This window comes from Dicentrarchus labrax, unplaced genomic scaffold (assembly GCF_905237075.1).
Source record: "Dicentrarchus labrax unplaced genomic scaffold, dlabrax2021, whole genome shotgun sequence".
Taxonomy (NCBI): domain Eukaryota; kingdom Metazoa; phylum Chordata; class Actinopteri; family Moronidae; genus Dicentrarchus; species Dicentrarchus labrax.
The window spans coordinates 14,376,905-14,403,835 of record NW_026136705.1 but is presented as its reverse complement, the minus strand read 5'-3'; the positions used below and the strand labels follow the sequence as shown (position 1 = coordinate 14,403,835).

The 26,931-nt window shown below is 39.9% G+C and overlaps 1 protein-coding gene across 6 annotated transcripts in view; it reads left to right on the top strand.

Annotated features, from left to right (window-relative positions):
• Positions 1 to 26,931, top strand: part of LOC127364090 (glutamate receptor 3-like) — a 69,480-nt gene that overhangs the window by 25,178 nt on the left and 17,371 nt on the right. For all 6 annotated transcript variants that reach the window (XR_007884976.1, XM_051401244.1, XM_051401243.1 and 3 more), the window contains exons 4-12: positions 5,586 to 5,773; positions 14,783 to 14,836; positions 15,118 to 15,279; positions 15,678 to 15,845; positions 16,495 to 16,599; positions 19,148 to 19,255; positions 21,251 to 21,457; positions 22,877 to 23,250; positions 25,846 to 26,044. Coding sequence is in view for 5 of the 6 variants with exons in the window: in XM_051401244.1 (XP_051257204.1) it covers positions 5,586 to 5,773; positions 14,783 to 14,836; positions 15,118 to 15,279; positions 15,678 to 15,845; positions 16,495 to 16,599; positions 19,148 to 19,255; positions 21,251 to 21,457; positions 22,877 to 23,250; positions 25,846 to 26,044 (1,565 nt within the window). In the remaining variant the exon portion in view is untranslated. The remainder of the gene's footprint in view (positions 1 to 5,585; positions 5,774 to 14,782; positions 14,837 to 15,117; positions 15,280 to 15,677; positions 15,846 to 16,494; positions 16,600 to 19,147; positions 19,256 to 21,250; positions 21,458 to 22,876; positions 23,251 to 25,845; positions 26,045 to 26,931) is intronic.

The following is a 26,931-nucleotide window of genomic DNA, read 5'->3' as shown; positions in this document are numbered from 1 at the left end:
CCCAGCTTATGGTGTTCAGTGCTATGTGTCAGGATACTGGGAGGAGAGCTGACACTCAGCTTCTGCCTTTTCATTTCCCCTCTGCCACCAGAGATATAGCTACTGTGCTGGGTTCTTGTTTTGATATCTTCAAGCTGATTTGAACAAAAAACAAAACCCAACATGTTTGACCTGATAAAGTCTGGATGATGACAGAGCTGCATCCAGTCTGAGGTCAGATCAGCTGCTTCTGATCTATGATTAGACTCTTCACAATGCATACGGATAGGACAGCCACCCCTTTTTGAATTCCTGAACCTTCCTGAGTATGTGGACACACATCTCGTCTGCCTCTTTAGACTCCTGAGTGGCTAATGCGGTGGCGCCCAGCGAGAGCCACTTGTCTTTAAAGGCCATACCTGATCTGAGTGCTGTCTGCCGAGCACTTCACTGTGAAGGTCACCAGCAGGGGAATGAAGAGCCGACATGTCAACTGAGTCACTGTGCTCTGAATACTTAGGAGCTCTATTGGGAACATGCCAGCTCACATGTTCATTAGTAACGGTCACCAGTCACCAATGTCTTTTTAAACATCTCTGATGAAATTATGCACATTAGTCAGAAGTACAGGTCAGCACTGCCTGACACAGTGTGTCATCTATTTATTCTGTGTTATTTGCACATGAATGCTAAGGACAAGTCTAAAGGCCCTGCTTGTGGCCCCAAAAGGACTGCACTTTGCTTTACATCTACTTTAGGATAGGTGTTACCATAATTAACTAGTCAACTGGACTTTTTCGCTCTGCTTCTTTTTTACTTGGTAAATAGGAGCATTATCACAATAGTCCCCCTTTAAAGGGGAACTTCAACAAATTTACACTTCAATGTCAGTTTATCAGGTCTTGGAGAGTGCTGCTACATATGTAAAAAAGTTGTGTAAACCCTTTAGTAGCTCCAGAGGGAGCTGTGTGAAGTATCATAAATTGCCTCAAGTGATGCCACTTAGGACAGCATTGGCGCTAAAGACTAAAAGTCTGAAAATAAAAAAGAAAATCTGGGGATGTGGAGTTAGAAAGAACTGCACTTACCAGACCTCAGTAGCTCGCTCTTCATCTCTCATCTCTCTCTTATCTAGCAGCTCAAGGCTGTTAGCTGCTAATAGCATACACACACCCAAACATACCCAAATCTGAACTGTGGGTGGTCTAGTTGCATTGTGGGTATTATAGGCACCAGGAGTTGACAAAGAACAAGAAAGCATTAAAAAAAAAAACACGATACTTATTCTATGCTTTTGATCCTTTTATAAAAACTGAGTGCTACAGTGTTGCAGGAATGCAAGGCTCAATCAGTGGAGTGCTCTTTTAAAGATATTCTAGGTTGGATTTTAGCTGTGAGAAAGATCATTTGTTAGGTGTTTGGTACAGTGAAAAATGGGTTGTTAGGTTCATTGTTATCAGCTAATCTGAGCTACACTTCCCAGTTGAGAGCAACTCCACATCCTCTGCATGTTTGACTGGATTCATCTACGTCCAGGTTTAACAATTTTTAAGGCGATATTTGACATATACTGATTCAAAAGGATGTGGTGTCTACAATATAGTCTCTGCAATCATTTTAAAAGTTTAGAGAAACATTTAAAATCCCCTCCAGACAAGTCTAAGACATTTCAAAAATACTCTGCTTTGAATAATAATTTATGTATATCTATATATGCAAAAAATATTCATCACGAAAGTCTAACTGCTGGACACAAGATGTCTCCTCCTAGAAATTCACTAGTCCATTCTCAGTGAGCGGACACTGATGCTTTAAGTTCTACATCACACTGGTGTAAGTTGCATATTAAACCACAATTGGCTTCCAACCCACCTGTGGTGTCACAGAATCAGATTTATACACATTTTAAACCCAGATTTAAAATGAGTGCAGAGAAACTTCAAGCAAAACACATTTTTGGTAGGTAGGGGGACTTTGAAATTCAGGTCTAATAGCAATAACAGTTTAATAATTCAAGAAATGAGAAACTTAAATATTAAAAGGGCATGCGCAACAGTCTAAGGGCCTCCGTGAGGCTTTATAATACCCATACCTTTACAAATAATGCATGACCGACTGTGTAACCCATCCAAACTCAGTCTACAGTAAAGTATTAATGAGCACTTGTATAACCTAATAAAGCATACATACAGGAGGTGATATAACGGCTTCCGTAATCATGATGATAAAGTGCAGTCTGGTCTGTGCTGCAGGGATGTTGTGCATCACTTGACTGTGATGCAGAGTGAGAACCAGTTTCTATTTGGCTTGTGTAATGCCAGCAGAGAGGCTCTGTAGCTGACTTGTATTTACATAAACACATTTTACACCAGCTTATTCAGCACCCGTACTAATATCCATTATTTTATGGAATCAGCAGTTTTATCCCTGCTCTGAGAGAAAAGTGTAACACAGCATGTGACCCTGCTTTTGCTCATTTAGTCCAGTCAGCTGTAGCGGTTGGCAGTGGCACACCAATTCTTTCTATCTGTTACTTATGACCCAATACGGTACATAATGAGCTCCTGCCACCATGCATTTTCACCACCACTCGACATATTCTGTGCACTGTTCTTCAGATAATGGAAATATGCATATTTCCGATGTAGGTTGTCATTATCAATCTTGGGAGCTGCTATTTATTCTGCTGTTTTAGTCTTTATTAATATTTTTTCTGCTTGATGGTGGTCTTCCTATGATGTGTTTTTTCATGGCTGCAGTTCATTTCCAATTTATACTTATCATTTTTGTCACACAGCCTCGGATATGTATTGAGTTACCTTCACTTTAATTACAGTCATTTAGATTCTAGAGGGGTTTTAAATTGAACTTTACTTATTTAGAAAAAATATAATACGTTACAGTCCCATTTTAAAATCTCTATAAGCATTCCGTCCTGTGCTATATATTTTGTCCCAGGTGTTTCCAACAATGCTCAAACCCAGAGAAAACCGTAATTTTATTCAGGTAATAGTGCGTTTCCTACTTGCCTCTAGTTGCTATAACTTCCGAATAAACACAGGACACCCCACGATACGTTGGCGAATGTGACTTAACGTAACATGAATAAAACTTTAATATAACCTCATCCATGAACAGTTACATTTGTTTGATTTTCATTAGCAATGGTAGTTGTTTAACAATGAAGACAACAACTCCCATGATCCCACTTCTTCCACTTCACAGTGTCATCACACTGCATCTTTTGTTTTTGTTTTGATGTGAGAGACCCCTTAGCAATACTGATTACATACTGTATGTTTAATCTCAGGATTTCAAGATATTGCAAAAAATAGAAATCCCCACTCTGCAAGTTACAGTACGATAAATTCACACATGTCTTTGAATCCTCAAACACATAAATATTATCTCTAAAATTGATCTGTGTTACACAGTCAGCTCAGTCAAACCTGTAACTCAAAGCCAGTTTGACGTCTGCAGTTTCAGCAACGACACGGATTGACGCTTGACATGAGATTGATTACTTTAAAAAGCCACATGGCTTTGTGCCTGTGGCAGTGACCCATTTTCTGTTTTGTTAGGTCAATCAGCCAAACACTGTGTTAATAGTAATAATACCTATTACCCGTAAGTATAAACCTGATGTAAATACATACCTGATTTATTCATAATATATTATATAATATAATAATAATACTGTACACAACAGTTTAAGATGAACTGTTGATTGCTGCCATGCTGTTGGAGTTATTTTGACGCAGGTATGGTTTGTCCCTGGATTATAAGTGTGGCAGGAGCAACGGCATGATACTTTAACTTTAACTTGAGGCTCAGTAACTAATGTTATAATAATGTAGCCTTACCACTTAAATAGCCTTTACTGTTAAATCTGAAAGGTCCCACATTTCTTAGCTCTTTGGAAAACTAACCAGACAAAATTATGTGACATTTTCCAAAAAACAAGATTGGATGTTATTATTGCTTATGGTTGTAAGCCTCTACGTGACATCCAGTACTTACACAGTGTGTGTGTGTGTGAGTGAGCATGCGACTGCCTTTGTCCTCACATAACAGATGTTTTGTTGAATCTGTTCCATAAAACCTTCAAATAGCTCAGCAGGAGGTTCTGGCTTCCTGGAACAATCCCAGTAATCAGAGAGTAAACCTTCACTTCCTTTCAACTGCACCAACTATATATCCAAATTTACCAGTGCCACCCAGTAGCTCATATCGCCAATGATTTTACTGTAACAACATCAGAAACAAAACTTCTTCTTTGAAACAATAAGGTCAGCAGACCCAAAACAAACTTAATGAACAAGCAGTATGACTGAAGGTGCATGTTGTTTCTGAAGGGAAACTGATAGGCTGATGGCTGTTCTTGTTCATTTTCCAGCCAAAACTCTTGTTTGTTTTCCCAAAGGGAATGTAAAAAAAGCCACAAATGACTTCCCTCACCTTAAGTATTTCAAGCAAACATAACAAAAGCTTTCTGGTTTTGTTTGTTCTCAGTTAGAGTCTCTGATGTCTCTTTTCGGCTGATTTAGAAACTGCCTTTGTGGCCCAAAGACTGCTGAGCATGTATCTTTAACCCCTGTAGTAAACTGTCAGTGGAAATATTCAAATTCCTGCGGGTTTATCGTGGCTTTTCAGTGTCGCTGCTCAGCCAGGTTACTGTTAGCTCAGCTTCTTCCTTTCATACAGCTCACAGATTCATCCCATGGCACAGTGAGCTCTGCAAAGTAAACATACCTTTCAGTTGCGCCAATTGTGGTCGCTGAACTGCTTCTTTAGCAGTCCATTTCACCACATTTGCTATGAGCGACACATCATATTGCCATGTCTTTGCTATCTACTTGTGTCATCATTAGCTTTAAATGTGCACATTTGAATTCCTCAGTGAGGCAGGAAAGAGATAACTGAGGTGGCCTCCTGTGACACACTGCTAAGGCACCATGGGACACGCAGCCATTTCCCAGTTAATAGCTAGTTAATTATGCTCTGTAACCTCTCTATCTTTTTAATCGGCACCGCAGCTTTAACTTAATCTTTTGTGGCTGTATCGACCTCTCTTGTTCCATCTCGTCTTCATTCCTGAATCTGCTTTGTCTAATTTCTCTTATATCATCTTCCGAAACATTAGTCAGGCCTCTCTGATATTAACTAAAGAAAAAAAAAAAAGACTAATTAATCTTGTATCTGACAGCAGAAATACATACTGTAAATGCATACATTGCAGGGGCTTGTAATTCATGCACAGTAAGTCACAAATGATTAGCAAATATTCATATTTCCTTGTCTGGGGACTGTTTGAATAACATCCTAGTGGATACAGATCAAACCTGTTTCATTCTGAAAGGCATGTTCAATGTCCCTTTGGACAACACCTTGTATACTGTTGACAATTTCTGTCTCCATTTTGACAGGTACTCAGAACTAGGCACTACTACTACTAAGTACAGGATGATTTTATTAATTCAGTTAAAGCTTTTTAAACATTTGAAAGCCAGAACGCCCTTGCAACTCTTCTTTACAGCTATTTGGATTTCCAGCACACAAGATTTTTATGTTTTGTGATGGAGCTCTTTCTCCCGCTGTTCCCCCAGGTTTTGCGATCCTCCAGGCCATCATGGAGTCAGCCGTAGCCAATAACTGGCAGGTGACAGCTCGCTCGGTGGGGAACATTGTGGACCCCACAGAGTACAGACGCATCATCGAGGAGATGGACCGCCGGCAGGAGAAACGCTTTCTCATTGATTGTGAAGTGAACAGGATCAACTCCATACTAGAGCAGGTAATTAGCCAACACACACACCACTAGTTCAGCCTGCTAGATTTGAGAAAGATAACACACGTAACATTTCTTTCCTTAAATACATTAAATTATTCAGCCTCCTAGCGCTGCATGTTCCTTTGTTTCCTCACTTTTGAACACCATCTCCATTTACACCCTCTGAAATAAGGCACTCTCCTTGCTCTGATCCCCACTTTTCATTTCTTTTTCGTTATTACCCTAAACACCTGGAGTGCATCACGATTGCCTCAGATCTCAGCATTCTCATTTAGAAGATGATTTTAAAACAGGCGAGACGGGTACATTCAATTAAGGCTTGTTATTTGTTGTTTGGTTTTTTTGTGTGTGTGCACGTTGTTTGAGGTCACCTGGGCTTAATTCACGTGGAGGAATTAAACAGCCTCCTCATCCTTGTTTCCTAGGTGATCTTCAGCTACAGTTTTCCCACATGAGTCTTGATTCAGATTCAGTGTTTGCTAATACATGCTGTGTGCACTGTGGCTGCACAGTAGAGAATACTTTATAGTCAAAAATGTATTAAATGAGGGTTAACTGGAAATTTGTGTATTTACTCGGAAGATCATTAGTGTTCATTTGGAGAATCAGAAGCCATGTTGCACATGTGGTCACAATTTGCCTCGAAAATGAATTTTTAAGTATATTGTTTCTCCAGATTGGGGCATTTGAACAGTTGCCTGGATTTCTCATCTGTTTTTATTATGACCAGTGGTCTACTGCACTTGGTTCTAGCAAATGGATGGACTATTATTTGGGTAGTTGAATGTTGATAATATCTCCTCCTAGGGGGTGGGAGGTGTATGTGAATTAGTGTGATAGTACGATGAATGAATGTGGGAACACTTGTAAACTGGGAATGTACATTTATGTCTTATGTACATAATGTATGTAACCATGTTTCATCAAAGCCTGACACCCACCTATGATATGTATATATGATCATATATATCAAGAAATTGCTTTCTTTAGTTAGTAAGAGATTGTAAGCAAAACCCCAGGATGGAAGGCATGACATTCAATTTTAAAAAAAATTATACAAAGAGAAAATCTAATTTTCCACCTACCTGTTCCCTAACCTTACTCCCAACCTTAAAATGAAACTAGCACTGACACTGAAGTAGCCATTTCAGTGACACATTATAGCCTCCCTTATAATAAGTTAAAACAATATTTCAGTGCTGGACTAGAGCCCATTCTCGCTCGAAGAATGACAGTATTGGTCATTCACACCAACCTCTGTTTACATTTTCTTGACAAGCAACATCGTGCATCCATTTCTCTTTTAGAAATAGAGTGACATTGTTATTACTATACTAAGTACTTGGGCAGAGGTCAGAGGTCAGGGGAGAGGTCGATTGTCCAGCATACAGAGTGTGTGAGTTTGACACCGGAAACTAGTTGGTTTCTTTTAACCATAACCAAGTAGTTTTAACTGTCTCGAAACCGAGCCTTAAACATACAGTGGAGTGATTCAAAAATGCTCACAAGTCGCTTTGTGGTCATTGACAAATGACCGATCTTGCTGTTCAGGTATGAGGACTCCTTGGCAAATAAAATGTCACCAATTAGAATTAGACAATTAGACAGCTAAAGGTTGTGTGTTTCCCTTCATTTGGGGCTATTGCAGCTACTGTGCACAGCTGCTCAGCAGACTAATGTGTTGCTAAAAACATTAAGGCCTCAGATATGGCCTGTTTTCTGCTTGTGTGTGCTCATTTGAATCATTAATCTGGAGCACATCTTAACCTTCTGTTCTTTGCTGAGATATCTGTGTGTAAAGGCTTCTGCCCTCTACGTAATGATCTTCATTATTGCCGGCCTTACGAGTTTTACTCTGACCTTCGCTGCGGATCTGTCTTCATTTCCTCTGACGCGGGGGAATATTTGTAGTGACAGCACAGAACATTTTCATTAATTAAGAGAAGTTTGCTTTTCTCTGCCCTTCACATTGAAATGGAGGATTTCTTCAAATGTTCCCAAATTGCCTCCATATTAGATTCAGGTTATCCAATCAGTTAATGGTGGTCACTTGGTGTCACGTCAGGGCGATCCGATCCGATCCTAATCTCTTTACTGTGGCGGATTAATGTGAATGGTGGCTGTGTAGGCAGCATCTGTCAGACAAGTGTCTCTCCAGATGCTTGAGAGTGGCAAGACACGCCTGCGTCTCTCGAGGACGATTCCATATGAGCTGTGACATCAACACTTGCTTTAATGTAATATCAGCTCCCAGTGTAAGTAGGACACACTGTCCCATAACAGCAACAACAATGAGCCTACTATAAATAGCCTACCCTCCTAGCCTGAGGGAAGATCTCTCACAAAGGCAGGAGTGAGCAAACACAACCAAGATCACTCAGGCATCAGGAAGCTACCATTCTGGGCATGATTTATTTCCAACCAGCGTTTAGGATTAGATCTCATAAACACCATGATGATCAAAATAACAATTCAATTATTTTTATACCTGCATTGCATTCAGACTTTAATCTCTGCATCTCCAGTGCATTATAAATGAATTTATAAGCAGACATCTATCATTCATTTTGTGATAATTATTTTTGTCGTGATGGTAGTTTCACTTGTGACAGCGCTTTATTTGTTGATAAATTCTCCCCTGCTGGCTCTCTCACCGCCTTTCCAAGTATCACTCTGCTCATCCCTTCAGTAAAGTAAAGCCTTAAAGATAAACACCTTTAAGGCTCCTCATCAATAATAGAAGCATAGAGGATTTATAATCGCTGCCAGAGGACCAGTCACTTCCAGCCTCCTCCTGCACAGTGGACAGACAGGGAGAAAAAGAGAAGACTGGAAAAGCTTGTGGGAATTGAGCCATGTAGTGTGAGTCTCCCTGTCTAGTTCTGTGAAGGGAAATAGGAGAAGTGCTGAACACCCAGAGGTGCACTGGAATTCCACACTGCAAGAGTAGCATAGTAAAACAAGACGCTGTACTGGAATGAAATTACATCTGTGTGGATGTTATTTAATCATGTGTATGAATTGTTGTTTTGTCTGTTGCTTTGAGTGGGCCTTGGTTTTAATGGCATGAAATAAAAACTGTTTCTGTAGCATAAGCATATTTTCTCTGTGTTTTCTCTGGGAGATTTTTCGCCGTTACTGTGAGTTCCTTGGTTGTCCCGGTCCTAAATATACAGTATGTAAAGTGTTAGAGGTTGTTTGAGGCTGTACTTTTGTGTGCTTTCAGCTAATCGCTAAAATTAGTGTGCTAACATGCTCACAGTGACAAAGCTCACAAGCTAAAGTAATATTTACTAAGATTTGCTAATCTGTAGCCTGTTTGCATGCTAAGATTTGCTAATTTATGTAATAATTTGCAGGTATCTGGTCATAAACCAAAGCGCTTGGCAGTTGGAATTTGGACCTGCTGGTGGTGCTAAATGAAAAGTTATGGGATCACCCAAGTTATCCGAATTTATCCTAAATTGACCTCAACGTCCACTAAAAATGTGTATGTGTGTAACTCTATGACCCGAGGGATACTTTGATTGTTATAAGGTGGTCCTTGTATTGTTTGTATTGAGGATACACATGCACATCATGAGTACAGGGGGTGATGTGATGCTAATGTTCTAGGAGGTCTGACATATATTTAGTGTGTTTGTAAGGCTCTAAAGACAGGGTGCCTTTAATCATAGCTCCCAAAGCTATGAAGTGAACTCTTTGGCACCTTTCTAGATTACTGTGACGGCATTTATAACCAAAAATAATCTGTCACAGCTCTGATAAGTTGACCTCATACTAAAATAATGGCTAATGACGGTTGAAAATACTCATATTTTCTGTTTTTCCTTTCTTTTCGTAGCTTTCCTTGCTGGTTTGCAATTGAGTGCATGTATGAAACCTCAACTTGAACTACAAATAAAGACGAAAGAACAGCATTAATAGTGTATATGTGCAGGTTTGTAATGTCGTGCAAGTAAACCAGAACAGCAATAATACTTGTCTGTGCATTGACAATTTCCCTTTTCTTCACTTTGATTATAAAGGAGAAAATATTGCTCCTAGAAAAAGAGAAGCATTGACTGTAAAAGAGGAGGTTTTGGAAACTCTTCTTTGTAGCCCAGGCATCCAAAGGAGACCCTAGAGACGTCTGAGTTAAAAGCAACCCAAAATGAAAAACAACATCAAACGCATGCAAGCAAGAGAATTGGCAGGTGCACAACTGCAACAAGGATAGTAAAGACATTATAACTTCACACACATTTTTTTTATTTTGTTGAAATTGGCATTCAATAAGAAGACCATGTGAAGGTCTGAAGTGTGTAGCTGATGGCTACTGCAAGTGGAATAAACAGTCATCCCAGGAACAAGACTGGCAAAAAATTATAATTTAGGCACTTGTATTGTAGGGAATTATTTCAATAAAGAATGAGGGTCATGTTTTTTCATGTAATAACAATTTCAATATTAATACCTAGAACTAAATACTAGAAAGGAGGAAGGATATGCAACATTTTCAAGGTTTCATCAAAGTCTGTCTAAAATATTGTACATAGTGAGTATAATGAGCAGACAGACAGAAGTTTCATAATGAGGCACAACTACTTTCCTTTAAAAAATTCAGCTTTGTAGAGAACAATAGGGCATTTGGAGAATTGTTTGACTGATATACAGCCATGTCACTCACATTTTGCCCTGTTTTGAGCAGCGTAACAATAATTAGTTGACTGGTGAAAAGGGACAGTTAACAACCTTAGGATGCCCGTTCCAGTTCTGAGGAAGGCAGATGACAAATTACTGTAACAAAGAGAAGCCGCCATCAGTGGGAAGAGAGTCAAATCCTCTTGAAGGCACTTGGGCAGACATCCAGCTCTGCACAGGGCTGTGGCTCCAGTCTGCTTAATTAGAGTCGATTCCCACAGGAATATTTAGGCTGATCGTCCTGCAGCTCGGCCCGGCTCAGGCCCGCTTCAAACAGCACAGCACAGACCTGCTCGTCCGGATGGGCGGGCAGGAGGAGCCCTGAGGATGGACAAATAAAGATAATTGAGACTGGGGACAACTTCTCTCTTTCTCTCTCTCTCTCTCTCTCTCTCTCTGTTTGTCTCTCTCTCTCTCTATCCTTACCAAAGAGGTGAATACTAGATGAGTCTGTGCGAGGATATTTGTCTGTGTTGAGTGTAAGAGATTGGTTTGAGATTAGAGATTAGATTGGTAACAGTTTTGGATTTTGGTCTGAAGTTAGGACTAGTTAGACATTTTGGGAAATATGCGTATTTGCTTTCTTCTAGAGAGTTGGATGAGAAGATTGATACCAATCTCAAATACTAAGCTGCAGCCAGTAGTCAGGTAGGTTAGCTTAGCTTAGCATAACGATTTTAAAGGTACCCTGTGGAGTTGTTATGTAATGTTTTCATTCAAACACATTGTGTACTGTTCTGTCCTTCAGGGCTAACAAAGGTATTGAATGTATTTTCTTCCTCATCAAGTATTTGCAAAGCCATTTTTAAAAATATTTCAAAACCTGCATTGTTTACATTCCAGTTTACTAACTTGCAGTCATCCTTTTCCTTACCAGAGCTGTCTGACGTTTCAAAATAGAGACCCTGGTAGTGCTGCTAGCGGCCAAAAGCTCCACAGTCTTCTTTTCTCATCATAAGACACACTGATTGCCCATCATAAAAACCGACTAATGTGTTTATACGATGTTTATATGATTCAGCCTTCTTGGTTGGACTCCACGAGGCTTTGAACTGTTGCCGGATGAGAACATTAACTGCAGAAAACAGATGACAGGTCATGGCACCTTGACTATCATTTCCATTCAATGAGCATTAAAAATGTAGGAGCCAGTCAGTACAATCAGTGCTGCAGGTTCCTTCTCCCTTACAGGCTGCAGGTCTTCTCTCCCCCCCTTCCCCCCGAGCTGTTTGAAGAAGCCGTTTTGTGAGAAATGGATTTTGTCAGAGAGGAAGATATGAGTCCTGTGACAATGAAAGTGTCCCAGTGACGGTTGTGCCTGACCTCTTCCAGAGTCCTGGTGGTTTCACATACTCACAAAAAGTGATTATCCCTGGGGACCGTGAAACTGGAGCATCAGGATCCTAAAAATATTTGTTATGCCCAGATGCTATTTCTCCGAGCAGCACAGCCAACAGAGAGATGGAGCAAATCCCACAGCAAACCAAATGAAAGTATCCTGTACGAGAACATGTGTAGTGCTCAACCACTGTGGTTTTCAGAGCCTTTTCAGAGGGCCTCTTCCAGGAAGTAAATGTAACTTGTTTTCAAAAGAAATCATATTTTTCTGATTTAATTTATTTTTAAAGGGTTTACTGAGCAGAATAATGTATATGCATTACCTCAAAAACATCTGATGGTTTTATAACCTAAAACTTTTTAAGAAGTTGCTCAACCAATCAGTTGTGATGTCTATTTACAGTAAAGGTAGTATCGTTTACATATATGATAAGTTAATTACTATATAAGTATGATTTTGTTTAACTTTTTTAGATGTTTACAATGAAAACACAGTGACAAAATAGGTAAAAACCAGAGTGATACTGCCAATATTGGTAATATTGATTCAGCAAAGACACATTTACGTACAGTAATGGTTGTGGACATCTTTACTCTGATCTCTGGCGGTGCTGCAACTTCTGTTGTGCTCCTGCACCAAATCACAGATGAGTGTTATTTGTACAAAGATTGTGCTGAATGTTATTTTTGTTTTGTTTTTGTTATTTATTATTTCCCATAGGTTATATTTTGTTTTATTTGCTCATATTTTTGTCCTGTTTTATTTATTTTACAAGTTTTTTTTTAATAGTGCCCAAAGGAACAAAGAAATGCAAAAAGAGAGAGAGAGAATTTTCCACTTACTTTTTAAATGATCACATCTGATATTTAAATTTCTTGATCAGTTTAGAAAATGGAAAATCATATTGCCACCACATGCTCTAGTTAAGTCACATTGACAATGCAAGATGAAATTGTTATAATATGCAATTTTTAATTAAAATAACTGAATATTTTGTGTTAACGTCTCACAGTTAATTTAATTTAAGCAAATGTATTTGTTTCAGTCTCTGCCTCACTGATTGATTGTGTAAATAAACAAGATCAAGAGCCACCTCCCAGAATCATCCCTTTTTCTGAATTACCAGCCAGATTTCCCAACTTTAGAGTATCTGTGCTCACTGCCAACTCTGGCAACTACCGATGCAGCTGCCAGGGGATTTTCTTTCCTTTTCATACAAGTCAAAATATTTTCAGGTTGTCTTCAAAAGATATTCTTGCTATAAATGCATAAATAAATGCACAATGAATGTCTATATTTAGATGCTAAAATGCATTTGCTTTCCACTCATTCTCAAATTTCAGGAATAAAATGTTTGAAATATTTTAATCATGGCTGCAGAAGCTTGAAGCATTAAACATATGATGTAGTTCAATAAAGCCAGAAACATACCTTGTGTTTATGAAGTGCCTTCAGAGTATTTTGCATTTAATATAACTTTTACCTCTCCTCCAGTAGACAGCCAAATAAAAAAAAGAAGTACTTCCACATTATTGTTTGTTTTCCGTGTGCCTCGTAGCTACAGTAAGCAATAAATGTTTACAGTTGATTATTTTCTAACAGCCAAACGAGGTTTCTGTCAGAAACAGCAGTTGAGGTGTCAGTTTTAGATGCTCATATAGAAGTGTGAAGTCTTGTGCTTTCTGCCTGAGTGTGTTGGTGACAAATGGGAGTTGTAGCCAGTCACTCCAGGCACTACAGCTTCATTAAGTGCTTGCTGTGTTCTTACACTTGGGTCACTGCGGCTCCCTCTCACATGGATGAATAGCAAATGAAAAGCTTTTTAAAACAATTTGGAAGACAATAAGCAGAAAAAAATTCCACGATTTCTTGCTTATGAGGAAAAAGCACAGCATGTGGGCCTTTCACTGTCAGGGGTGGACGAGCAAAATGTGGAACACGATGAAATCATTTTACATTACAAAGGAAGGTAATTAGATTTATTGTTGAAATTTCTCAGAGTGCTTTAGCCGGTCGTAGGGCCAACCTTGGAGCACCAAGGATGTTCCCTCTTGAGGGACAATTACCAGACATTAAGGAGCAGGAATATGCAGAGGGTTTGAAAGTGTACAGGTGTGAATGAAAGCACAGGTTTGAGGCTGAATAAGAAACTGGACAGTTATTATGTAATTGTACGTCAGACCTGAAAGAAAAATATAGAAAAAGAAAAAGCACTAGGGATATACCACAGGGATGCATGTCCTTGTTTCAGTGTAAACATTCTCATCTGTACTGAAGTCCTCTATAAAATCTCTCCGACATGATATCACTATCACTCTGGACATTTAACATTTAGATGATTTCAGTGCCTGAGTATACTTATCAAAACTGTGTAGGAGTGCAGAAAGTGAAAAGACAGGAAAAAAACAACTATCCACCCACACAGTATCTTTTTGAAGCTTTGTACTCTGCGATGGGGAATCAGAACCAACCGAGGGAGATACGGAGAGAGAAAGTGAGTGCGTGTGAAAGAGTGAGAGAGGTTTGGCTGGTGAAGAAGTTTAAAGAAATCAGCGTTCTGTGTGTCTGCTTGCTGTACAGGTGCTGTACAACGTTTTGGGTTTAATTAAGTCTAGTGTGCGACTGAGACAGGCGGAGCAGGAAGAGGCAGACTGTGGAGCACACAGGCAGCAGCAGAAGAGAGAGGAAGGTTTTCTGGAGCCTTGACCTTATTTTACATGTTGAAGTTAATGGAAAGGAACAAGCACTGTCATCACAGTTTCTCCCCTCGCTCCGTGTGTCTCACACAAACACACACACACACGTACGAATGTTCTCACACGCTCCCTCTTGCCCTTGCAAATGTCGCTCTAAAATGCCTCCTCTTTCTTTTTACCAACTACTCCGTGTTAGGAAATTGAAGGTCTTTGTCATTTCGGAATCTCAGCCCTTTAAATGTTCTCAGTGTTATGAGATGTGACTCACTGTGTGTCTCCTCCTGCGACTTGTAGGTGGTGACCTCGGGAAAAAACAGCAGAGGATACCACTACATCCTCGCCAACCTGGTGAGGGCTCGCAACATGAAACAATCTAACACAACTCAGTATAAAACCCAGCTACAACACTGCTCAGTGTGATGCAATGCAGTGCAAACACATGCAACAGCCTCAGTAGTATAGTCAAACTTCTCAATATGTAGTGATGATAGACACACAATAGAGCGTAGCTATTACAGAGAACTAGATATAAGCTAATGAAGGGCAAGCTAAAGCAGTTTCTAAATGTTTTTCTTTGTTGCTAATGATCCCTCGCTCCACTTCCAGACACTTGTGCTCTTTGCTCTCAGGGTTTTTCTAACATGAGCCTGGACAGGGTCTTTTCTGGTGGAGCCAACATCACAGGCTTCCAGATCATCAACCCAGACAGCCCCATCGTCCAGCAGTTCCTCCAGCGCTGGGAGCGCCTGGATGAAAGAGAATTTCCAGAAGCCAAAAACACTCCACTGAAGGTCAGTGAGGCATAGCTACTGATGCGGCAGTTACATTTTATTTAACATCTTCAAAGATATTTTTTCTCTCCCTGCTCCTCCTGCAAGTTTGAAGCTAATACAACTCTGCTGAAACCAGAGAAAATATGTCAATCTGAATCTTTTCAGTGAGACGTTGCTTAAATAACTTGTCACCTGCTTGTCCTTGAATAGAGACGGCTTTCATACTTGTGCAATTTTTATGTCAATCATGATGTGAGGCTTTGATTTTCCTGCTCTTTACATCAGCAGCACTGCTCTCTATGTATACCAAGGACTACTGCGGAGTTAATAACCTTGCTGTGATAGCAGTGCAGTGCTGTGTTGGGTCTGCATGATGTCACTGCTGCGTCATTGGGGTTTCTTGTGGCCTGTCACAGTACACATCGGCGCTGACCCACGATGCCATCCTCGTGATCGCGGAGGCCTTCCGTTACCTTCGGCGGCAGCGAGTGGACGTCTCTCGCAGGGGGAGCGCCGGCGACTGCCTTGCAAACCCCGCTGTGCCCTGGAGTCAAGGCATTGACATAGAGAGAGCCCTGAAAATGGTAGGGCTGAGGGCGTTCAATGTCTCTGTAAACAGCTCTGCTTTTTTATTAACTTTTTAGTACTTTGCTTTATCTCACTCTTCATTTCACAAGTTATTGATTTCATCTTCATTGTATGATTATTAAATTAGTGTGCTTCTTGTTAAATCTTCACTAAACACTAAGCCACCATAACCTACAAATATCACCATATTATTTATAACCAATATTGGGTAGAAATGTAACTTTTTTAAAGCATCTGATTTGCTGTAAGTGCTTTAACATTTTCATGTCTTTCCATATAGCATATTAGAGCTGTATTATTTTTTAAATATGCCCATTCTCTACTACAATGTGAGCAAATTAACCATTTAGTGATTAGTAAACTCATTCATTCTGACTGAATCATCTCTTTGTCTCAGCAAATAGTGAAAGCAGTGTTTCCCTTGCTATAAAAATCAGTCTCTGTTTTTGCATAATGTTACAGACTTGCTCCGCCTCCACATTGATTTGATTGATCCAAAAATAGAATAAAAATATGTATTTAACAGACAGCACATGGGAAACCGAAATGCACCTTATATATATTAAGATGTGTTTTCATATGGAGTTTGCTTGCTTGCTGTATGTTAGGAACAGATGTTATCATTCTTTTCTTGGTGCCTGACAGGTCCAAGTACAAGGTATGACAGGAAACATCCAGTTTGACACATTTGGCCGACGATCTAATTACACAATTGATGTTTACGAGATGAAGTCTGGGGGCCCCAGAAAGGTAAGTGAGCACACAGCCCCGGAAACATCTATCATAATTTAATTAATGTGTAATGAAATACTCTAAACAGGATTAACATATGTTATAGATATTAACACTGTATGTTTTGAATAAAAACAACAAACATAAATACAGTTCTAAGCAGCTCTGTGATATGGATTTTACTTTCTCTTGGCATGTTGGCAGTACACGAGTAGTAGCGTTGATTCTGATTTGGATGGAAGCTGCCAGCAGCCCAAGTCTTGCAAAGCCAGCCCAAATCGTGTGAGCTCACATCCCCTCTGAGATTTTAATCTGGAAAACATTCACTGAGAGTCAGTCGAGCCCTGCAGATGGAAGCTAAACCAGTCTACAAACTTTTGGGGAGTGGTAGTTTAGAAGAGGACATAGCTCAAAACTCGGAAACATCATGAACATTTATTTAAACTTCATGTTGTAACTACAAAATGAGACATTTCTCTGCTACTGCAGAGTATTGCCTCACACTTATTCACAAACAGATTATGGTCCATCATTTATTACAGCTGTTTCCAAAAGAGCTGCCATTTGTTTCCAACTTTAAAATTTGATGCTGAGTGCCCAACGAGTGGTGCATCTGTCCCCTCTGGTGTCTGAAGGATTCACGTTGATGACTGAATGAAACCCAGAACTGTCAATCACTTGTGATATCAAGCAAATGCCTATGGAGGCAAGGCAGACAATAACAAGCAAAGTAGAATTTGTGGGCTCGCTTTGCAAGATTATAAGTAGCTGATATTTTGTGTATATGCATTGTTTATTTAAATGTGACTTTTTAAAGTTCAATTGAGTTTTCAGAATTTTCCTCAAGGAAATCCTCTGACATGGCTTTTAAACCTCCATCACAGCAAAGCACTCGATTAAACCTCACTATAATGAAGCTGCTAGGTGGGTTAGTAGCTCTTGTAAGGCAGGTTTTACTGCTTCAGTCCCAGCAGCAGTATTCATATTCACCTGCCTCTGTAGCATTAAAGTTAACTGTATGTTACAGTGTAAAAATCTTCTCCGTAAATTAGATGTCCTTTGTCCTCTTTCGAGGAAGTCAGTATCCAAAGTGAGGAAATTTATGTCTGTATTTTTGGTCATATATCCAATAAAAACCAATACAATTTAAGCATTTTATTTTACACTACATTCAAATACATATAAGCCTTACACACACATAAAAAAAGAGCTAAGAACTGTGAGCCAATGCACACATTAGCTTTGAGCTTCATTGTGTCCATTTTGTCTACAAGCATGGACACATCTCGTTCTGTGCCTTGGCTTGTTTAACGAACTAGCAAACAAACATCAACCGGGAAGAAGTGCACTCACTCAGAAAAGTCATTTAACTAGTTAGCGTGACAGCTGTAGCACTTGTCAATGTCTGTTAGTTTAGATGCTGAATGATTATGTCATTTTTTCAATACTACTAACAAAACACTGCCTTTACCCTTATTAGTGCATAAGCTACAGTTAACAGTCTGCAGCAAGTCTGACACAAACAAAGACTTGCCAACCTCCGAGGCTTGGAGGCTAAAAGGTTACTTCTGATATATGTGCAAAGTTTTCCATACTTATAATAGAAAACTATTAACAATATATTTGAAAATAACTTTCTTAATGATTTTTGACAGCAAAAAGTAAGAACTTTTTGAATTTCAGCTGGACTTTTACATTGATATATCTCCAAATACTGCACCCACATTATCCCTGAGTGCTCTGCTGTAATTGCTCAGGCCAAAGGCAAAAACAATGCTGTCTGAAAACACAAACATACACACACACACACACACACACACACACACACACACACACACACACACACACACAGACCAACAGTGCTGTGGCTTGGCTAGCTGCATGACCCTGGACTCTGACAGAGGTCCCCACAAAAGCTGGCACCAAAAGGAAGTGGCCCCATACTGTCCACATAGTTCAGCTCACAGGGCAACATACATCACTGTGGCCTGCACATCCAAACTCAGTGTGAGACAATCTGCAGTGACAACAGAGTGAGTACTGTGCATCATAGCGACCAGAAGTGGGAGACACTGACTTTGTCTTGGCCGAATACATCCGAGCGTAACAGAAATAAACATAATGCAGCTACTGGAATCATCTCAGGTTCAGTAGACACAGGCCAGTGTTTGTTTTTGTGTTTGATTGTACTGTGTGTGCTATGCGTATTATTAATAGAAAAGTAGAACAACCTACTGCACTGGCTAGATAAGGTACATTTAGACTATTAGGTTTGTCTTGCTGGAATTAATTTTATCAGTCGTCGAGTGCTCTACTGATGCTGCTTTCTTGTTATGTAAGAGAACATTTGCTGAGCCAGGAATAGCTTACACCTACTCTGCTGAAGTGTAGCCCAGGTGAAGTGAGAAGCACCACTACAAGCTTTTTATAAAATCATACATCAGGCAAAAACCAACACTGTCTCCTGCTGTACAGATAGAGTCGACCAACTCGTACTTGGAGGCTGTCCTGTAAAAAATTTCTTTCTGCTTCTCGTAATAACTGTGAACCTTTGTGTCGTTTTCAGATCGGCTACTGGAATGAGTACGAAAAATTTGTATATATTATGGATCAGCAAGTCACCAACGAGTCCTCTTCTGTGGAAAACCGAACAATTGTGGTCACTACTATTATGGTACACTCTCAAGCAGGTTTTAAGTGTTTCACCTTAAGATTTCTGCCACTCAAGGTCAAGGTGTCCATTGTTGCAATCTGTCCTGGGAGGGTAGAATAATTTTATTTTCAGTTGCTTTCCATCCACTCACTACATGTTGAAACAGTCGATTCACAAAGAGTGTTTCAACTGTATCCGTGTGGGTGCCAAAGCATTTTGGTTTTTTTATATTACAGTGGGCTGTTGTAGTAGTGACATCACAATAACGGCTTTGGTAACAATAACTATAGCGATAGACACCATCGTATTCACATTGAGTGCATACGTAAGTAAAAATGTTTCCCTCTCATTAAGTAAAGTGTCAGTGATGCCGGGGTAAACCAGCTGTGTCTCACTGGAGACATGAAATGATCTGCACACATAAGGAGGACATAAACAACCAAAGGCTACAACCTTTGGCTGTTTATCCCTTTGTTTAAGATTACTTCAACTAACCTAAAGACTTGTTGAATTGTAATGTAGGTATCTCTAAAACCAGTGCTCACGGTATATCAGGCTCAGGGTCAGATGCAGTGCTAGTAAGACTAGTTATAGACAGTGATCGCAGGTTAGTCATCATCAGCCATTTTTAAATGTAAGATAAGGTGCGCCTTATCTTACATTTAAAACCATGGCCTCTCGTTCCTTCTGACTTTGCCTATTATGTTTTCATCTTAGGCAAATTCAGAATGTGATAGTCATACATTCTCATTTCAATGTCTAGAAACTCATAATCCTCATGACCATGCAGGAAGTACAGCAGTATTTAGAGTGAGGAAGGAAAAACTGCAGAGTAGTGTCATTGCATTATTTTCTCACTCCCAGGCATGCCTTTGGTTTGAATAAAGACAACTCTTATTTTAGATGCATCACAGTCACGTTCATTAACTTCATGTTGCTTTGCCACATTCCATAACTTTAAAAGAAAGTGCCATATATGATGAAAGGTCATCCTGTTATTACAGGAATACGACTCTTTCATTTTGTCTTTTATAACATTGTACATGACTGCAGACTGGAAGAGAAGTTAAAGAGTGAATAGTTTTGAACAACCAAGGAGGAAATCTTCTGTATAATATGAAAACAGTCTCCTCTGAAGATGACTTCTATTGTAAGTCAAGTAACCTCTGAAAAACATGTTCATGCCAAACAACAAAGTAAATCACCATTGTTGAATATCCCCAAGGTGACATCAGTTCATCTAAAGAAGGTTTAACGGCAAACATGTTTTACTTTTTGGAGGAATTACCTGATATTTTATTGAAATCCAAGGCACAGAGGTGATGTGGAAAAGTCAAACAATAGAATCAAGACAACAAGCAGATTATTTTATTGTCATGATAGTAATGAATGAGAAGAAAATTTAATCAGTATGACATTTTTATTTGGTCATACAGTTACTCTTCTGATGTGGCTCACGCGTTTTTTGCACATATTAATATTTGTTTGATGAACAAATTAAACTCCATGTGCTTGGTGTCTGTTAGCTCTCTGCGGTCACTGACGTTTACTTTATGAACCGGAAAAGTGCTCCATTCAGCTTGTCCTCCTTCTTGTGCCACGCTGATGCAAAGCACATGCAACCCCCCCACCCCCTCCACCCTCCGCCTATCACCCATTTCCACAGATTTAAATTGTGGATGAGGTTAGCATGAGGGAGTCCTGACATCCTGCTTTGCCTCCCTTATATGTGTTAGATGCTTAACTCCTCCTGCTGGCCCAGTTGGCCTCTTTACTCCTGCAGCGGCCCGCTTTTTTTTGTCTGTCTCCCAATAACGTGCCTGTAACTGATGCTGTGTAGATCCTTTTAGCCTCTGCTCTGTTTGTCTCTTTATGTCCCCCCACGTCTGTTTGTGTGTCACCCTGGCATGTGTGCATGCTACACTACCAATCAAGGCCTTGTGTGACCCATGCGGTCTGGCCACTGTGAATGTGTGCTGTCTTTACAATGAACTCAAAATTATGTCTAATTAACAGGAAGCTCCGTATGTGATGTACAAGAAAAACTATATGCAGATGGATGGGAATGACAGATATGAAGGCTACTGTGTCGATTTAGCTTCTGAAATTGCAAAACATGTGGGGATAAGATATAAGCTGTCAGTAGTTCCGGATGGGAAGTACGGAGCCAGAGATCCAGAGACCAAGACCTGGAACGGGATGGTGGGTGAACTGGTTTATGGGGTAAGTATCAGTCCTCCTGTGTAGCTCATAAGAGGGAAGGGGGTTAACTGTTAATCTTTTATTGTTTCCTGCTACTTAACCCTCAGATTTATTCAGATAATTGTGAAACATCTGAAGTATCCTCTAATGCACATTTGAACAGAAGATTCACTCAGTCCATTTTCAAACCACGTACATGCGATGCAAGAATATAGTGAATATTATCATGTAAAATATCACATCTGATCAATTTCACTCAGCCTCTTCTCGTTGGCCAAATGAATTACTCCATACCTTCATGTGAAAGCCGGTGTCTTAAAGTAGTAAAGATGGCAGCAGCTGGTGAAGAAGCCTATAGTATAATACCTCTTATAGCTGTGTTACACCTGATAATTAAACGATAATCATGTGAAAAAATCATACATGTTGTACTTTGGGTCAAAGTCAGCTGAGTGAGTTTTGGAAATTCCTTCATCAACCGTAAAATCGCCTAGACTCGTTTTTACCATGCATCTCATGGCTCACTCACACTTGAACTGGCTTTAACAAGATGATTTGCATCTTTTATGAGACCACAGCTGCTGAATGAATAATGTTCAAAATCGCACACTCGGTGGACCGGAATGTAAGAAAATCTGCATGCAAACAGTGTTTTAGTGCAGGTTTCTACACCTGTAGATTTTGCTGTTATGACTATTTTATAGAGCGCTCGGCTCTCCCGCAGCCATCCCAGTATTATACAGAAAGAGATTACCCACACCCCTGGAATAATTGAAATGGAACAACACTGACTTTGTATTGTCATTAATTAAGATGTAAATTAACTCATACTAGTCCTCTGATTTTGGACCTCCTCCTAACTAAAGATATAAATCCTGAAGTTCAGTTACAATACCGCTCTCTATTCAAAGCGTCTCGCTGCAAACGTTGACTGAGATACTAATTGATGAGCCTGTCAGGCGTTGCAGAAGATCTGATGGAGGTGAATTTAACAAGGCTGATTCACATTTCATGGACTGCTTACATAAGCTCTTCCACCTCTGTCTTCCAACCCTCCACTTGATTCATGGAGGAGATTTGGATCGAGACAAAGACATTAGCCAACACAAATGCTGAGTGACTCATTTTCAAATGGCAGATTCCCTCTCACAGGCTTTATTACAGGTCTGCTATTTAGTATATTCTAAACTGCTGCATTTCTCTGTGTCCAATCTGTTTTGTGAATTCGCTTTAAGGCTGAGTGCCTGGCTATGTATATGTGATTATAAGACAGCGTGACTTATAGATAGTCAGGGTTTTTTCTTTGGGTTTATCAATATTTCCTTGAGTAAATCAATGTTTTACACTTATTTATGCTTATGCTTATTTACTTATGCTTATGCTTATTTATCGTTTTGTTCTGTAGGACTAACTCCAGTGTGCCTGTTTCCATTTTCACAGAGAGCTGACATAGCCGTGGCTCCTCTAACTATAACGTTGGTACGGGAAGAAGTGATAGACTTCTCTAAGCCCTTTATGAGCTTGGGCATCTCCATTATGATTAAGAAGCCTCAAAAGTCCAAGCCCGGGGTGTTTTCCTTCCTGGACCCACTGGCCTATGAGATTTGGATGTGTATAGTTTTTGCCTATATCGGCGTGAGTGTGGTGCTCTTCCTGGTGAGCCGCTTCAGCCCTTATGAGTGGCATCTGGACGAAAACGATGAGGTCAAAGACCCTCAGAGCCCCCCAGACCCGCCAAACGACTTTGGGATTTTTAATAGCCTGTGGTTCTCCCTGGGTGCCTTCATGCAGCAAGGATGCGATATCTCACCAAGGTTGGTTGTTGTGTTCACTCTCCGTCACCTCTCAGTTGTCCTCATCATCTCTCTGCATTTTATAGTCCCATATACATACATCTCCATCCTGCCATGGTGCATATAGGTTATTTTGAGCTTTGGTACTGCTCCTTTCTACCTAACCTCATGCTTCACTTCACTGCACTTTCCTCCCATTTCTTTCTCTGAAACCTCACTCCTCTGTGCATCCATTTGTTTTGAAGCTGCATGCTGGCAGTGATGCTTTACATCCACAAAATAACTTATATCCACCATGCTGAGGGCTGTAAAATGCACAGGGGTCATTATATTTCATTCAAAGTAGCTGCTTGACTCTTGGAGGGCTACCGTGTTTTTGCTGCATGTTCCATTTTACGGTCATCAACTTGGTGCATATAATGTATTTTGAACGGAAACCCATCATCAGCACCATAACTGCATCATATTTTCCCAATACATGGCCATCCAGTCATCCCCTCTTTTCATTCAACCATCCATCTCTTCAATACTCATCACTGTTGCGGTGTCTATGACCTCTTCTTCAAGGATTCTTGCATCTGTCATCCTTTCTTCGGGGACTTTGGAAGATTGTGGAGAAGCTGGTTGAAGTGCAATGACAATGACAATTTCTTTACAGATTTGGGTCAGACATTGAATGGAGTGATTAATGATGTGCCACCGTGAAAATGTGGGTTTTTAATGGTGGGACATTTAGCATTCTATCAGGTTGTATTCTTTTTTTAGTGAAACACACAGAGAACAACCTTATGATTAAGAGTATTCATTAAGAAGAAGCATCTGATAGACACAGAGACCTAATATGGCACACATTTAGTAACAACACTAAAAATATACATGATCATTTAACAGGAAAGATCAGATGCGAAGATGAATGAGTGCTTTTAATTTCCTCAATTACTCATTTAACATAAGTTTTAAGTATTGCGTTTAAGAGACACTGGAGTTTCTGAATGAAAACCAGTGAATGTCCAGTGCATCTAATTAGCTTGTCACTGTCTATACAGTGGATTCCCAACTGCTCAGCAGGATGTCAGCATGGTAAGTTGTCCCATTAGCGGATTGAGACGGATGATAGCCGCATCTGACAGTGACCGTGTTGATGGAGCAGGCTAAATATAAGCTCAGGTACCCAAGTCTATAGTTGTGCCTTACTTTAGTCAATGCTACTGTAGACGCACAGAGGAAGTAGACATTTGCTGAGATGTGGTTCTACACAGCACAATAAATCGATTATTATGTCTCCAAAGTACATGTAGGTTTTGAATGGAAACTGCTACTGCGTACTATATAGTCATTTACCATATGTGATGTGATTCTTGACATTTGTCCCAATTCTAAGCCATTTACAGATACAACTGTATCAATATCTGTCCAGAAATCTTGATGATGAAGTCAAATTGGTGATAGCAACTCTGGGCAAATGACAAACAAAACATTTACAACTTGAAAGTGCCAGAAAGATAGAATAAATACATAATATAAGCTATGAAAATATGTTAGGATAAATGCAGAGCAGTATATCTGCAGTGCAGTGATGCAATGCAAATGGATCCTCGTTTGAAATGAGAAATGTGAGTTCATCTGAGAGCAGCACATTCAGTGGAATATGTGTGTGATTGTGGCAGTAGGGGATGGTACCAGAGAGAATAGCAACATTTAAATATATGAACCCTGAGTTGCACTGCTAGGCGCGGATTTAAAGTCAGAGCCTTTACGCTGATGTGAAAACTGTGAAGAATTGGTTAAGGACCAGTGAGCAAGATGAGAGTATCTGTCTGACGGAGCGGTTTGGCTCATCACTCCCTGACTTCAATAGCAGACAGAATCTCATGGTGCTTTTACTTCAGACTTGTTCTGCCCTCTCTGGTCTAAATTTGTGGTGGATAGCATAACATTTACAACAGAAGAAGTAGATCAAACGTTCAAACAAATGTCTGCACTAGACACTGCCTGCATCTTTAAACCAACAGATACCACTGACCACTACTACCTGAAACATCAAAATACTCACAGTTGCAAGTTGAGGACCAGGAAGTGCTCTGTAATATCAAAGACAGAAAACATACACAATATAGTAATTGTAAGGCTAACTTTGAGCCAGAGTTGTAATCTTAGACAGATTCTGGCACTCGTCACAGGTCTGGGATGATTCTGCAGCCTGCTGGATTTAGGCTGCTGTTTTGGCCGAGCATTTTTGGCTCATGGTTGCTCACCTGAATTAGCTCCAAAACTAAATATGGACACAGTTGTATTGAGTTAATGAAGCTTATTATTACTTTCAAAGAAATAATCAGCTACATTGAGGTAATGATTCTTCATTTAAATGAATTTCTGTGAAAATGTGTTGGCGTGGAGCACCAGGGAAGCGTATAATATTGCAGATCCCATCACTTAATGGGTTAACTTTCTCCAAATGTATAAAATTCCTCAAATTAAGGTGCTAGGTCTGAGCTAAACCTCTGAGCTCATAATGTGCCAAACACAGGAGACACAATGGAGAGAGATCCTTCTTCCCCACTCTGTAGATTTGAACATCCTGCTCTCATGTCTGTCTGCTCTGTTTCCCCCCCTCAGGTCTCTGTCGGGGCGTATCGTCGGAGGAGTGTGGTGGTTCTTCACCCTCATCATTATCTCCTCCTACACGGCTAACCTGGCCGCCTTCCTTACCGTGGAGAGGATGGTTTCTCCGATAGAGAGCGCAGAGGACCTTGCCAAGCAGACAGAGATCGCCTATGGGACGTTAGACTCAGGCTCCACTAAAGAGTTCTTTAGGGTGAGTGTCTCCACTGGCTGTCCTCCATGCTGTCGCTGCAATGCATAACGAGGGCTGCTCTAACAGTAGTTAATGTTGGCCAGAAGCACAGAGCTGAAGAAGTCTCTGGAGCTTTCCTATGGGTTTTGATTTACTACCTGCCTGGTGATAAATTGAATGAATAATCAATAAAAGAATGTCTAGAAATGTATTTTTTCCCTGATACAGCACTTCCAAAGTACTAATATTACAACTACACTTGATTAATTCAGTACATCATAGAACAGTGGTACACAGTGTTGTATAAAAAGGAATTAAGTATGACTAAAGGAGCAAATAGCTAAAAGAAAATTGCATGCATTTGTTTTCTTAAGTGATTTAAAAGAGGTTGCTTTGGGATGGATGACCAAGATGAGCTCATATTTTTCAAGTGTCAGAGCAGAGCATCACAAAACTGAATTATTCTATTAGGCCGAGGAGGGAACGCCTCTTTGCAAATCCTTTTTGTCCACAAAATTAACTTTGGTTCTCTCCATCAAAATCCAATTTTTTTCTTTTCCTGCTTGACACTTTCTGGCAACAGGAATAATTCTGCTACACAACTGGGACAATTGTGATCCTTCGTAGTACCATCAGTAGAGTCATAAACCAACCTTTGATTAGCTTCACTGTGCCTCTACCAATATGCAGATTCACTTCTATCTCTACTACTCAAAGCAAGGGCGCAAATATTCTCATCAAGGACACACAGTGCATAAACGTCTTATAATAAAAAGCAGACAAGGCTGCAGCCTTAAAAACACCAATACTTCAATGTCAGTTAGTGTTGGCCATTCAGAAAAAGCAGGTGACAGATTGTGAAAGCTTGTAAGTCTTTTGCTAAGTAAATAATTTTGAAACTGTAAGGA